Genomic DNA, 15810 nt, shown 5'->3' with positions numbered 1-15810 from the left:
TCCAATTGCTCCCAGGGCCTTTACACCAGGTCTTCTTAAAACTATTCTATCTGATCCCACTTGCACAATTTTGACTCGATTATTGAAGTCGACGTTGAGTTAATTTGCTACAAAGCATTTTACAATCGACACGATTTTCTGCGCATTTATTGCATTAATACAAAACGACATGACTTCTCAAATGTACACCTATTTATTTATACAAAACAAAGAGCGACGCTAGAAACGATACAATTGCAGGTAAGGTCAGTTGTCGGCAGCTTTGAAGAAGTTTGGAGCGGAGCCGCTCTCCATTAAACTCTGCTGCCACTGTGGCCCCGAGCCCGGGGCGGTGGGCAATGCCAGGCCGGTATCACTCTCAGCCCCCGGGTTCCTGCAGCCGTGGTACCACCGCCAGAAGGGGTTGGTGATGTACTGTCTGTAGAGCACCTCGTCCAGTCGGTACGCCCTGCGTTCCTGCTCGGTGTAAGGCGAGTACAGCGAGCTCAGGGACAGGGGCTCCACCGGGAATGGGCAGCTCGGGAAAGGCCCAGACAATTTGGTTTCCAGCTCCTTACTCCGACCCCTCCTTCGGCACCTCCGCCGCTGCCTGAAGTCTCCTTTGGAGAAATCATCTAGGTTGGAGGGATGAATGCTCCAGTAGTTGCCTTTCCCATCCTCACACCTCCCTGCTTTAATAAAACACTCGTTGAGGGAGAGGTTGTGGCGCACACTGTTTCTCCAGCCCTGGCCACGACCTTTGTAATAAGGAAACGTCTCTTCAATGTATTTGTAAATGGAGCCAAGATTCAGTCTCTTGCTGGGGGAGGTTAGAATGGCCTTGGCGATCAGAGCGATGTAGGACATGGCTGGCTTCTGCTCCGGGCCTGGCTTTTCATTCAGGACCTCCTCCCCCGTGGCCTGACCGGTGATGTCCCCCTGAACGGGATTCTCTGGCGGCTCCTGGTAGCATCTGTCCTCTGACTCGTTCTTCCAGTACGCTTTTCCATTGGCTTTGGCCGCTTCAGCCTCAGCGCCGAACGGCAGCGATGGGCAGATGGGAAGGAGGTCTCCATCTACAGCCGGTCCCTCCTGCCCCAATGCCTCCGAGTCCGCAAACGGTCTGAAGAATGCGGCCTTGGTGTCCACGTTGGCCGATGCCATGGCGCCCTCTCAGCTCCTGCCCCGGACTCTGGGTTAGTCTGGTACAAGTGGAGGAAGGAGAACGCTGACCGGGTTCCTTGTCCGAGTTGCTGGCTGGAGGTGGGTGAGATGACAGCGGGCGAGGACGGCGGAGAGCCAAGGGGCTGGACAGGAACGCCCACCCACCTCTGCACAGGTAGAAGGGAGGGGGAGCCCAATCACCTGCCAGCTCTTCCCCATCTCGTCCAAATCCAACCTTCCACTTGTCTCTTAACCCAACCTCTTTGGCCACCAATGTCCTGCCCATGTCTTTTATGGGCGCAACATTTAAATTATTCTCCGTCGGCCGTAAACATCAAGGTGTGAGGATAGATATGTGTAGGAAGAAACTGCAGATGCTGATTTTACACTGAAGATAGAGGATAGATCCCAATCTCGTTGTACCCCTGGGTACATTGACAATAAAGATATATTGTATTGTATTGTAGATAAATAGCCGTTTTCAACTTCAAGTAACCCCTTCCATCCTCTCAATCTCCACCCTCCTCCATCCTAGTCATCGCACTAGTTTCACTGTTGAGTTTCACTGTCTGTATAAATCGTTCTCACCTAGCGCAACAGCCAACAATGGGCCGTTGAGGACTGCACTTTCCTTGACCGTCTTTGCTTTTTGCAAATCTTTCAATAGACAATAGGTCCAGGAGGAGGCCATTCGGCCCTTCGAGCCAGCACCACCATTCAATGTGATCATGGCTGATCATTCTCAATCAGTACCCCGTTCCTGCCTTCTCCCCATACCTCCTGACTCCGCAATCCTTAAGAGCTCTATCTAGCTTTCTCTTGAATGCATTCAGAGAATTGGCCTCCACTGCCTTTCATTCATTTGTTCTATGTCCCGTTCATATCTCTCATTTCCCTTACACTTGACTCTCAGTCTGAAGAAGGGTCTCGACCGAAAACGTCACCTGTTCCTTTTCTCCAGAGATGCTACCTGACCCGCTGAGTTACTCCAGCTTTCTGTGTCTTTCAGCAGTTGAAGCGAGCTCCATCCACTTCTATGTTTTTTCTCACAGGCAGAATACGTAGGACCGACTGTACGAAGAAGGGTCTCTACCCGAAACGCCGCCTGCCCAGTTGCTCCTCAGATGTTGCTTGATCCATGGAGTTTACTCCAGCACTTTATGTTCCGCTCAAGATTCCACCATCTGCATAGAAAGGCGCTACAGATTCTGGTATATACCAAAGATAGGCACGAAGTGCAGGAGTAACACCACGGGTCAGGCAGCACCTCGGGAGAAAAAGAACGGGTGACATTTCAGGTTTTCAAGCTAAAAGTAACCTTCGTGTAAAAACATGAAATCGTACAGAGGGAATCATCTCAAGAGAGCTGGTTAACTGAAGATGGAATGAGCGAGCCGTTTTCAAAAGGCTTATTTTCCAACCTCGAAAAACTTTGGCTGTAAGAAAAACCCACAGCTTCCAGGGAACTTGTGCGGCGTCTCGGTGGAGAATGCCCAAGTTATTGTACAAGAAGGAACAGCAGATGCTGGTTTACACCGAAGATCGACACGAAATGCTGCAGTAACTCAGCGGGTCAGGCAGCATCTCTGGATAGAAGGTTCACCAGATTGATCCCTGGGATGGCGGGACTTACATATGAGGAAAGACTGGATAGACTGGGCTTGTACTCGCTGGAATTTAGAAGACTGAGGGGGGATCTTATAGAAACATATAAAATTCTTAAGGGGTTGGAGAGGCTAGATGCGGGAAGATTGTTCCCGATGTTGGGGGAGTCCAGAACCAGGGGTCACAGCTTAAGGATAAGGGGGAAGTCTTTTAGGACCGAGATGAGAAAACATTTCTTCACACAGAGAGTGGTGAGTCTGTGGAATTCTCTGCCACAGAAGGTAGTTGAGGCCAGTTCATTGGCTATATTTAAGAGGGAGTTAGATGTGACCCTTTTTGCTAAAGGGATCAGGGGGTATGGAGAGAAGGCAGGTACAGGCTACTGAGCTGGATGATCAGCCATGATCATATTCAATGGTGGTGCAGGCTCGAAGGGCCGAATGGCCTACTCCTGCACCTATTTTCTATGTTTCTAAGGAATGGGTAACGAAGAAAGGACTCGATGCAAAACGTCACCCATTCCTTCTCTCCAGAAATGCTGTCTGTCCCGCTGCGTTACTCCAGTATTTTGAGTATTTACATCCAAGTTACTGTAGTTATTTTTACAACGAGATAGCAATGGTAAACCAATACCCAGCATATTGCAAAATATTAGGCAATTGCAATATGGATTTTTTTTAACTAATGATAGGCATATTTTAATGGCATTGATTACTGTTCCAATAACAACCTGCACCGTGAAAAGGCTCTTTACTAATCGGATCGAGACAGCAACAAGAACATTAATGCTCATAAACCTCGATAATCTCTCACCGTTATCATTTGAGAGAGACATGTATGGTTCACTGGAACATTTAAGTAGGGCATAATAAAAATAACAAAAAAGAGAGCAGTCCAACATTTTTATCAGTATTTTGCGGTCACCGGTAGAATTAATCTTGGCAGCATCTTCCATCTGATGTTAAACATAGCTGTTAAGGTTTGGTTTTCATGTTTTCTGTTTGACATGTCCCCCGTCACTTCAAAAGTTCGCGTATGTACATTGACATTATAATTTATAAAAGGAAAGATAGTTTTGATAAACCTAAAAGTCCAATTAATTTGTACGCATTTCATACTAAACCCATTCTTTAAAAAACATTTTCTATCCACATGTGAGGATCATTGACAAGATAACATTTATTCTCAAATTATACAGGTTTCCTACCTCGAATCATTAAAAGAGTGGAGATAGACACAAAAAGCTGGAGTAACCCAGCGGGACAGGCAGCATCTCTGGAGAGAAGAAGTGGGTGATGTTTCGAGTCCAGACCCTTCCTCAGACTGGTTAGGGTTAAGGGAAACGAGAAATGTAGAGAGATAAAGAACAATGAACAAAAAATATGCAAAAAAAGTAACGATGATAAAGGGAAAATGCAATTGTTAGCTGTTTTGTTGGGTGAAAACGAGAAGCTAGTGCGACTTGGGTGGGCTAGGGTAAGAGTTGGAATGCCGGGGCTACCTGAAGTGGGAGAAATCAATATTCATATCACTGGCCGAAATCTCATTAAAAGAGTGGAAATGTTAAGATTGTTTGCAGGTCAATTGCGTCTGTTATGGGGTTGTTGTGATTGTTCACTGGTGAGACCAAGTGATAAAAGTAACTCTTCCTAAATCTTAAGACCTTCACTTTGAAATAGCCACGATCATAAAACTTGTTCCAAATGTACTGGCCACTCTTTGTCAATAATTGTGAACACGGATGGATTCGGATAGCAGACAGGAACGCAAGTTGTGGAAGATTGGTTATAAATTCCCAGCAATTATGGTGGGAAATCTGTCCACTGAATTGGGGGAGGGGGGTGCGGGGGAGAGAAACAGGCTTTAGAGATACTACATGGTAACAGGCCCTTTGGCCCACCAAGACAGAACCGACCAGCCCAAACACGAGCATTATCCTAAGCACGAGGGACAATTTACACTTTTTACCCAAGGCAATTAACCTACAAACCTGTACATCTTTGTAGTGTGGGAGGAAACCGGAGTACCCGGAGAAAACCCACGCGGTCACAGGGAGAACGTACAAACCCCGTACACACTCCACCTGTAATCAGGATCGAAACAGGTCTCTGGTGCTGTAAGGCAACTCTGCCGCTGCGTCACTGCGTTGTCCAGCAACTTGAATGAAAGGTATGCAGAAGGACAAATCAAAGCCAGCAAAGATGATCAAGATGGTGCCCACAAAGGTCCATTGTTGGCTGTGGAGGTGGTGATAACGAGTGGCCCCATAGGTTGGATTCAAAGTGCAATGATCACCTCCAGCCGTTAACTCGACAGGTCATATTGAAGGCTTGCTTTTCTTAATTATTCTTTTGTCAAGGTTCAGTTATTTCCCAATGTAGTCACGCACAAAATCAAATATAGGCTAATTTCATTAAGATCGGCAGGTGTGGGAAGACTGGGAAACAATGAGCTTTGGATAACACAAATCTGGATATCTTCTTTAAAAGTCTGTGAATATGCAATGGGAGACTAAGGCCAAGAGCATTTTTTTTCGCAAGAAAATGGGATATTGTGGCAAGGCCGACAATGATCAAATTGAACGGCAATCTACGCTCAATGGCTTGTTTGTATGTTTCTATATTGGTAATTAATAATTTGTCCTCCATACCGAGAGTTTAAAGATGAAGCATGCCAAACAGACCCTTCGGCCCAGAGTCCACACCGACCAACGATCACCTGTACACTAGTTCCACATTATCCCCATTTTGCATCCTGCACACCAGGGGCAATTTTACAGAAGCCAATTAATCTACAAATCTGCTCTCTTCCACTTAGTCGTCTAATGAAGAAACTACAAACACAGAACAGCATAATACAGGAACCGACCCGTTGGCCCACAATGACTGTGGCAAACATGGTGCCATGTTAAAGTAACCTATTCCTTGCATACCAATGTGCCTATCTCAAATGTCACCATCGTATCCACCTCCACCTTTGTCAGGTGCGGCACAGCTGAAATGTTAGTGGTCGTATTTGATTGAAGACCAAGATAAGTGAGACTGGACAAGCTAGATGCAGGAAATATGTTCCCAATGTTGGGGGAAGTCCAGAACCAGGGGCCACAGTCTTAGAATAAAGGGGAGGCCATTTAAAACTGAGATGAGAAGGAACTTTTTCACCCAGAGTTGTGAATTTGTGGAATTCTCTGCCAGAGAGGGCAGTGGAAGCCAAATCACTGGGTGGATTTAAGAGAGAGTTAGATAGAGCTCTAGGGGCTAGTGGAATCAAGGGATATGGGGAGAAGGCAGGCACGGGTTATTGATTGTGGACGATCAGCCATGATCACAATGAATGGCGGTGCAGGCTCGAAGGGCCGAATATTTTCTATATTTCTATACATTTTTTGTGACACAGCCGTATCATTGCTGCCCGATAGCATACTGACAACGAATGTCTATGGAATTTGAACATTCTTCCTGTGACCAGTGGGTTCTCTCTGGCTGCTTCGGTTTCCCCTCACATTGCAAAGATGTGCAGAGTTGCAGGTTAGATGACTTCTGTAAAATTGGCCCCAGTGTGCAGAATAGAACTAGTGTACGGGTGATCACTTGACGTTGATCAGCGTGGACTCCGTGGGCCAAAGGCTCTGTTTTCACATTGTATCTCTAAACTTAAACCTTTATAAGTCACATAAAGTGAGAGCATCACAGTAATGCATATTTCTTTTTATTCAATAGATGCCAAATGAACAAGCAAAATTCATAAATGGCATACAAGTACAGCAGTACTAATAGGATTACAAAATATAAATATCAAATCTGAAGCATTTTTGATAACCTTGAGCACACAAGGTACCAGCTTTTACATTAATTTAACATCAAAATTCTGCAAATCAGATATAAAAGCAGAAAACATTGGAACCACTCAGTGGGTCAGGCAGCATCTGTGGAGAAAGAAACCATGTTTCAGGTCAAAGAATGTTTTCAAAATTTTCTGCTTTTAAATCAGCTTTCACACCACCTGTCAGACGCTCAAGTCATATCTTCTGATCCCCATGTTAATAGAATTAAAATATCAATTAATATTTTCATTCTAAACAGGTTTATAACAAACCAATTCTAGAAAAGTATAAAACAATGCTTTCTAGATACCCACTAAGGCTAAATAACACTATCTCCAGCAGTCTCTTCTGAATTTATACATAAAAAGAAAATCATTTGAGGCTTTAATATCATGTATTCTTCAGAATATTGAGCATGGATATTTCAAAAGCTAACTTGTGGTGTTGTTACAGTGCAATAGTCAGCTATGATTAATACATTAAAAAAAGATCTTTATTTTCCAATCAGAAGAAAATATATTTTGAAATTGTTCAGTTGCTGACCTGATTTGCATCGCATCTGGTCTTAAATATCTGGAGATAGAAAATATTTATATCTGGGCATCACAAAACTTCCTTTCCTATATGAAAATCGGGTTAAAATAGTACAATATGCTTTTGTGATCCATTCATTCATGAAAAAAAATCGGTTTTCATATGTACTGAAGTATACACTATTCACAGTTGTGATTTACCAGTTTATCCATAATGCTATAAAAATAGGTTGTGCTTTAATTCATTTTACATAAGCAGACCTGGATAGTTGAGGAAAAAAAATGCAGACTGGTATTTTGAAGAATCAGTGCTCAAGAAACCACAGCAGGAAAGCTGTGGTAATTTTGAAGAACCTTGCTTTGTCACAAGTAAAACATGATACTTAGTGTATAAATGCACAAATAAGTCACGATTTGATGCTACATAATATGGATTATGCAGCACTTTAGTTTTTCTATGTATTTGTTATACATGTAATATTAAATTTTAAAATCTAATGTAGGGTTCACATTCACAAAAATGTTGCTGTTTTTAACTTATGCAAAATGCATTTTATAGCTTTTATTGAAACTACTGCAAGGGGGAAAACATATGGCTACAATGACTTGATGTTGATTATTTAAATTGAGATTGAAACGCAGTGATTCATAACGTGGTAAAAGGCATGGCAAATTTCCATGCAATTTCATCTTTACAGATAATACAATTTTTGATGATCAGAAATGCATGTGTCTCCACAATCTGTGGGTTCAGACAAACAGAACTCTTGACTTTATTGAACAAATTATTTCATTGTTCAATAATCATGATGGCTTGTGGGGAAACCCTTATAATCTTTTCAACATTTTTCATCCTCATAATGATTATCATGATCGCATTAAGTATCAAGGCAAATCAAAACAGCTTTATGAGTACGGCTGAATTTATACACGGTGGAGTTTCCTGTAGTAAACACCCAAATTCATAACTTATATTTTTGTGCAGTTCTTATTTTATCTTGTTTTGAGGTGGCAGTTATAGATTTGTAGCTTTCAGTCCTGACCCCTCCCTCCCACCCAATGCTCTCAAAACAATATTACAATTCTTTGGCTCTGTAGTAATGAAAAATACAATCCCAAATAACACCAATGCATTGACTACAGTAAATACTGCTACAGAATGAAACATTCGGCAAAACCAATTTCTTCATTACATGCTCATTGTGGCAGCTAAACTGGTTGAATGTGCTGAAACCAATAATTTGCAAACATTTCTAAACCAACCATCACTAAGATTTTAGTAAGTGAAATATGTAAACTAGCAAAAGTGCTACTGGTTTAGATTCTTAATTCACCGAGGGCCAGCACTTCCATGTTATGACTTAAATGTGTGGAAAATTACAGTCAATATACAAAGTTGTACAATGAAAAAGTGAAGTAGAAAACAAATTATACACAATTTGCACTACTTTCTGATGGAAACGTGTCTATCAGTGCAACACAACCACATAACCACAGTTATGGTGACTTCCATAATAATGCAGTGCAATCAACGTTCCAAAAGAAACAAATTATGATCCATTAAGAACACGGCAATGAACCAGATTTGACTTCAACTTGTGTGAATCAACATTTCCTATTTTGATTATTTTTCTTTCAGATGAAACAGTAGGTCTATTGTGCTCATTAGCAATGCTGTTAAATACAATACAAACAGTTAAAACAGAACAGAAATGTCATTCTTAAAACAGGAATGCAGTCAAAAGCAAAAAATAACGTAACATTAAAATAATGAAAATCAAATCAATAGTGGAGAAATACATCTGCCTTTCTTTTTAAACCTAATACAGAAATTATTGCAAGTCACACATTCGCTGAAACAAACAAAAGTGTCAATTTTTCTGTTTTTCACAATTAGTCACCTGATTTCGCTATTTTATCAATGTTCTACTGGAATTCACCACAGTGGTGATCAGAGTCCGACACTAATTTTACATACAATTACAATCTTAACACTCATAATTAAGTATTTGTTGTGAAATTGTTATGGCTTTGCACGACCACGTTCAAAAGCATGATGTTCCTCATGAGCTGTAAAACAAAAACATGGATAGCAGCATTATTTTAGTTAAATTATATTATGAAACTGTAAGAATTTAAAATGTTAGATTACCAAATAGTCAAATCATTCAACATTTTAAGAAAAAGTCAATCTCCAAATATAAATAGCCTGTTAACATCAATTCACAGGAAAAAGACCAGAACTAAATATGTGCACTGAGGAATCAGGTTATATAAGCCTAATGTGTTACATTGTACTCAAGGAACATTGGGGAAATAAATGCCTTTTCATATTTGCCTGGAAATGTCCTTTTTATTTGGTATCCCATTGTTAATAAGTAATTGGAAGAAGAGAATAAGGGATGTTCCAACTCACAGCAGATTGGAGATGTAATTGGATGAAGAATGAACTTCTTATGAAGGATGTTCTATTTCACAAAAAAAATGAGCTACCATTTACAGCTGGAGATTGATTATCATTCAATTTCCTCATATGATTATTAATACATAAAGCCATTGTTAAAAAAAAAGACAATTATTTAGACTGATGAGAACACTTTACAGAGTTAGATTTTCATATTTTCAATGTTCTCAGAACAGGCAAGGCCTCGGAAATAGTTCCGAGTTCTTGGACTATGCTAAAAGAACTAGTATGATGGAACAGTCACGAATGTAGCTGGGGAAAACATACAAGGTGTGCAGTGTAATTTGTAAGTAATCACTGGTTCACTGTCAAAGGACAGGGGGGGCTGGGGGTTGAGTCGGAGGGTCGAAAAGCTGACTAACAGGATTTTAGTTCTGTGTGTCACACTCAATTGCTTTTCAATATAAAACTGTTGAACATACAAAAGTTCAGAATCTGCAAAGGAGTTCTAAAACCTCAATGGAAACATCTTTAATTGTATGTAACTTTTGAAAATAGATATTCTCAAATTTCTTTTTTTTGGATGATCAAAGAATTAAAAGCATTGTCCAGGGTAAGATTTTGTATACAGTTGAGTGGAGAAAGATTACCTGTTCATTCAAGTCGCCAGTTTGCAATTAGTGGGGACAATATGGAGTGATAGCAATACAGACGCTCCCCGAAGTACGTGAGGGTTACGTCTCGCGGACCCTTACATAAATCGGATGTTATGCAAGTCGAAAGACCAGATGGGAGCTCCCGCAAGGACAGCTGACCGGCTCATGGAAACGGCCGCATGCAACGGTAGCTCACTGTTACCGAGATGCGCGAACCGGAAATAATGCAGTGAGTTTAAAGAATTGTTTACTCAAGTACAAGTTTAGGTAAGTCGCCTATAACGTAAGTAAGGACATGCTTGTACATTTCATTTATACATCTATAAGAAAATTAAATGATTTTATAAGAATGCATCATTATTACATGTTCTTAAATAATTTTATCAATGTTTTTATTTTTTTGCTTCCTGAGCAACTGAATCATAGTGCTGTTACATAGTTCTTAGGCCCCCTCGGTCATGGCTGACCATGGGTGATGCAACCTAGTTGGCTGCTTGCTCCACACCTCAGCTAGAGCTTGTGGCTGAAGAGACCAATGAGGGAGTGACAGTCTTTTTCGTGTAACCTTAAATATTAAGATAAATGATAACAACAGGGTTTTAAGTGAAACTTAATCTTCGAACATGTATTTTGGTCTGATTTGGTCAATATTTCTTGTGAATCACCCAAAGAACTCAGGATTTTTTTCCAAAACACGTTAGAGAACTACTTTGCTTTAATCAAATTAATTTATTCTCCAATTTATTCTTGGGGCGGGAGTGGTACTGACAATTATCATTCTGCATTCTGTTTGCCCTGATATCTTCACAAGACATATACATATTAATATTACATGTACACCAGATGGAAGTGATAGGCTGTTTCTTTAAGGGAAAACTGTAAATTAGCCAAGTTTTTACAATGATCCAGGTTATTCTTTCGATGGATTATTGGTTAGAAACCTCTGGATTTAGTTCACAGAGAGGACCAGTACTTCCAGCTCATTTTTAATATATTATTTAAAAGATACGACAAAATATTTACTGGATACCTTGCTTCACAAATCTTTTTTAATTAATCAAATCAGCATTCAAAGATAAATTTAAGATGAAAGTTAAACAGAAAAATGTTGAAGAAAGAAACCTTGACAGAAAAAAAAAAAAGGCTTTTTATGCTATAATATAAACCGCAAATTGTTAGGATTGAAACAAAAGTAGAGTTTCATGAAATTTTAGACAGAATACTTACGTTTATAAAACACTGCCTTGAAGGTTACTTTTGGGACAAGCTCATAAATCTTTTGTATAATAGTCACTTCATTTGCCCCAGCAGCATTTACATTCCAAACTTGAACAATGTCTTCACGGTCTCTAACACTGACACTGACACCAACTACCTCATCATCTGTGTAAATAAAGCAATATCTGAAATAAGCAAAGTTATATTATTATATTCTAAGTTTTAAAAAAACATAAGAAATGTGTTGCATGCAGAATATTCAAAATATAACTAAAAATACTTTAGTTTAGTTTAGAGATACAGCATGGAAACAGGCCCTTCAGCCCACCGAGTCCGCGCCGACCAGTGATCCCCGCACACCAGCACTACCCTACTCACAAGGGATAATTTATAATCTTTACCAAAGTCAATTGACCTACAAATCAGCACGTCTTTGGAGTGCAGGAGGTAACCAGAGCACCCGGGGAAAACACACGCAGTCAAGGGGAGAATGTGCAATCTCCATTCAGACAGCATTCGTAGTCAGGATCGAACCCGGGCCTCTGGCGCTGTAAGGCAGCAACTCTTTCACTGCACCATCGAGCTGCCCAGATATGAATATACCCTCATCCAAAATTTGTAACCTAGTCTCCTATAATGTTGAGCAGTCAAGCGATGGAATGGTTAAGATCAACTTTTTAAGCATCTTTGCTATTTTGGTTGAGAATTCATAAGATAATTATTTTTGAATGAAACTTTTCAGTACCATTGCTGATGGGAACAGAAGTGGTATTATCCTGTTAGAAGATTGGCGCAGGATACAAAATGGGTACTTTAAAATCATCCGATAATTTGAGTATTAAAAAAAATGCATATCCACAATACTCTTCACTGGCCATGTGTGAAGATATAGGAATGAATTTATGGCAGGGAGCAAGAGAAAGGAGGAGACACAGGAGGAAACAGACTGGGGAATAAAATACTGACAAGAACGATGAAATATCAGAAATTAGAAAAGCTGGAGGGTAGCAGTGGGATACCTAAGTATGGAACAACAGATGGCAATGGGGTCGACAGCATGTCAGGTATCATTATAAAAGCTAAGTTATGACTAACCTGTTTGCTTTTGTACTTTTGCTGGGTGCTATACAGGGAGCACTCATAGGAGGTTAAAAGGGAGGCAACATTTTTTTTGTACTATGCAATGGGCCCCATATTTCTCCTTTGAAAACTGTTCAGGGAGTTCATTTTTACCTCTCATAATTTAATGATGCTGCTTTACAAGAACCACCACAACGTAGGGTACACCTATGAGAAATGCTGCATTTATCTTAACACACAAATCAGAAAATAGACAATAGTAGACAATCACAAAGCTCACTAAAGTAAATAAAGTTGTTCAAATGCAAAAATGTGTTTAGGGAAGAGCTGTTGGATCATTTTTGTTTTCTTCTCTTCTAGATGTCCATGCACCCATTTTATGACAGTCACCAGAAACAGGAACTGTGGCCAATTTTTCCAGCTAAGAACACATTTTTACGGGTGGATAGGGTACAGGAGGTAGTGGGTACAACTTTATATGTAACTGCGCACTCCATCAAAGAATTTCTCCCTCGTGTGAGATAATCCAGGAAAATTTGGAAAGGCGGTTCTTTTTTTCACCTTTTTTTAAAAATTAAGGTCCTTTTTCAAGGGTCCAAAACCCACCAATTTAAGATGAGGGAAGAGGCAATCTTGTTTTCCAATGAATATACTACACTCTAAATGCATGCTTCTAATCTTGAACAAATTAAGACAAAAAAAATCATTACAAGTACCAAAGGTAATAATGTCACCCATAAGTCTGACCTTACCTACAGTGCAGCAATCTACAAACTGCTCACCAATCGTGGCCAGTAATAATTCTTTCCAAACAGCAGGCTGTCACAAGAAACAGATAAAGAACTCCTCTTAGGAATGTCTTTTTAAATTACCTAATGTTAAGGAAATTGCAAATATGTATGCTCAAATATGAAAGATTTAATCATCTAAGCAAAATGAAAATGCAGTCAGAATGTAGCCAAAAAAATTTGTTTGCAAAATGCAGAAAAATGTAACTGATAATGTATATTAAATTAAAACAAAATGTGTGCACAGCCAATAAAAACAGCTTTGATGGAATAAAGATTTATATCTTCAAAGAGTGCTTCACAAATTGTTTTAAAATACGTTACAGTCAATGAGCGTTTAAAAATATATATTTATATTATAATAAAAGCAGGATAATCATTTTGGGCGCAGCAAGCTCTCACAAACTGCTCTAGTGATTAGATTATACTTTTACATGTTAATTTAGAGATAAATATTGCTTGGCTTGAGCAATAAATCCCTTTATTCTCAAATGGCAACATGAGATTTTTACATCTGCCTCACATCATGATCGCAGTACAGGCCCGCCACTGATTTTCCGGCACCCTTGGTTCCAGAGCCTTGCTGGATTATCTGTTTTGTTCAGCTCCTTAAAGCAAATTCAAACAAATGTATACAGATAATACTCTCTGATTGCAAGTTGGAAGATTGCAAATGGGTGCAACCAATATATAAGCCATGCTGACATCAATAAATAAAACAAAGTACTCCCATGTTTAGATATTTATGTACAGCATCTAAGTATCTGCCAGTCAAGTACACTCAGCTTTTACCATGACAATTCCCAAAAGAACAATTTTCTTCCTTGACCTCAGAACATTCTGGATAAAAGTCAATTGGAAACAGCTGGGACCCCGCACAAACATTAAAATGATAAACACCTGATAGATTTGAGGGAATATTTTCTTTGATTATGGATTTAGGGAAGGGATAGGAGTCTGGGGGACTAGGGAAAGGAATTTAGCTCACTTAAAGCTATACATTTACAATAGCGAGTTTCCATTCAGCTTTGTATGCTGCAGTGGTAGCCGTTTAATGCATTAGTTGGCATCTCCTATCTCTCTTCCATGAGAGCTGCAGAAGAACCTCTACACTGCAACCAACTTTACATTTCTGCTTCCAGATAATTCAATCATCCTGTTCCAATTTAACCTTTCTTTAAAATTCCTCTTTCATTTGTGGTTTGCATTATGTGCAAAGCTTTACAAAATTTATAAAACATCTTAAGCAGAATACACACCTTGTACCGCAGACAAGATCCCTGTTATAATCTTTGGTCACGTGTTAAGTCTACTCGTGGTAAAATGTGATTTAAACACTGCCAAGCAACACTCCAAACTGTAGTTGGTGATGCAGAACAAGTTTCTACAAAGTCTTATTTTAAAAAAACATATAATTTTAACGAAGGGTAATTTATTACTTTTCTGAAATGCTTACAGTGTGCTCTTTTGAAATTTTCATTTTCCACATTCCTCCTTTGGCATTACTCTCATCTTCCCTATGAAAAACACAAGAAGAATCATTTTTAAGGCATTGCAATGTTGTATATGATTAGTGCTCTGAATTGCTTTAGACATTGGTAATGGCATTGGTTTATTACTGTCAGAATTAAAATCTTTGTTTCGTGTGCTATCCAAACAAATTATTTACTACAACCAATTACCTACCACAGTGGCCGTCTCTCTCCTCTCATTAAGTGGTAACTACAACGCAAAGGCAAACTAGTCACTGCAGGGATGTTATTGTAGACACTCCAGAAACTCTGAGGAGAGAAAGAAAGAGTTCAAAATAAAATACATTTTCGACAAGAGAAGTACAATATTCCAATTATAAATATTCTACAATTCCAAATATTCAAATGAATACCGCGTTTTAATTTCTATTATAAACAAACTACACAGAAATTAACCAAAAACATTGTCCTATGGAGTTACAATAAATGTTCTGATTGATCATCCTTGGACCAAGATTAGACCACATACAAAGTGGGGGGAAAAAAGTGCAGAATTGGGATGCTTGTCCTCATTGGCTAAGTAAAAGATATAAAAGTAGGGACATTATGTTCCAACATTACAAAACCATGGTTAAACCAGATAATATATTTCAATATTCTAATCACCACACTGCAGGAAGGACATGGCTGCTCTGGAGAGAATGCAAAGGAGATTCACACGCATGTTTGCAATACATTAGTTATGGGATAAGATTGGATAAGCTAGGCTTGTTTCCATGGAGCAAAGGAGGCTGTGGGGTGACTTAGAGTCAGTGTCATACAGCAGGGAAACAGGCACTTTGGCCCAACTTATCCATGCTGACCAAGATGCCCCGTCTACATTAGTCCCAACAGCCCATGTCCCTCGAAACTTTAGGTAGACACAAAATGCTGGAATAACTCAGCGTGTCAAGCAGCATCTCGTGAGAGAAGGAATGGGTGACGTTTTGGGTTTAGACCCGAAACGTCACCCATTTCTTCTCTCCCGTGATGCTGTTCGACCCGCTGAGTTACTCCAGCATTTTGTGTCTACCTTCGATTTAGACCAG

General features: G+C 39.8%; 2 protein-coding genes across 4 annotated transcripts in view; both read right to left on the bottom strand.

The window, feature by feature from the left end:
* Nucleotides 1-225: 225 nt before the first annotated feature.
* Nucleotides 226-1143, bottom strand: LOC144601652 (uncharacterized). The gene has a single exon (XM_078413885.1). The coding sequence runs from the start codon at nt 1141-1143 to the stop codon at nt 247-249; it is 897 nt and encodes a 298-aa protein (XP_078270011.1). The 3' UTR covers nt 226-246.
* Nucleotides 1144-3599: 2456 nt separating this feature from the next.
* The window catches only part of eif4e3 (eukaryotic translation initiation factor 4E family member 3), a 59705-nt gene continuing 47494 nt past the window's right edge, over nt 3600-15810 (bottom strand). For all 3 annotated transcript variants that reach the window (XM_078414503.1, XM_078414504.1, XM_078414501.1), the window contains 5 exons: nt 14937-15031; nt 14707-14767; nt 13215-13281; nt 11392-11547; nt 3600-9174 (listed from right to left, as the gene is read on the bottom strand). In XM_078414503.1, coding sequence (XP_078270629.1) covers nt 9128-9174; nt 11392-11547; nt 13215-13281; nt 14707-14767; nt 14937-14962 — 357 coding nt within the window. In that variant the 5' untranslated portion in view covers nt 14963-15031 and the 3' untranslated portion in view covers nt 3600-9127. The remainder of the gene's footprint in view (nt 9175-11391; nt 11548-13214; nt 13282-14706; nt 14768-14936; nt 15032-15810) is intronic.

This window comes from Rhinoraja longicauda, chromosome 17 (assembly GCF_053455715.1).
Source record: "Rhinoraja longicauda isolate Sanriku21f chromosome 17, sRhiLon1.1, whole genome shotgun sequence".
Lineage (NCBI taxonomy): Eukaryota > Metazoa > Chordata > Chondrichthyes > Rajiformes > Arhynchobatidae > Rhinoraja > Rhinoraja longicauda.
The sequence above is the reverse complement of the archived record's forward strand: the minus strand, read 5'-3'. Positions and strand labels throughout refer to the sequence as shown.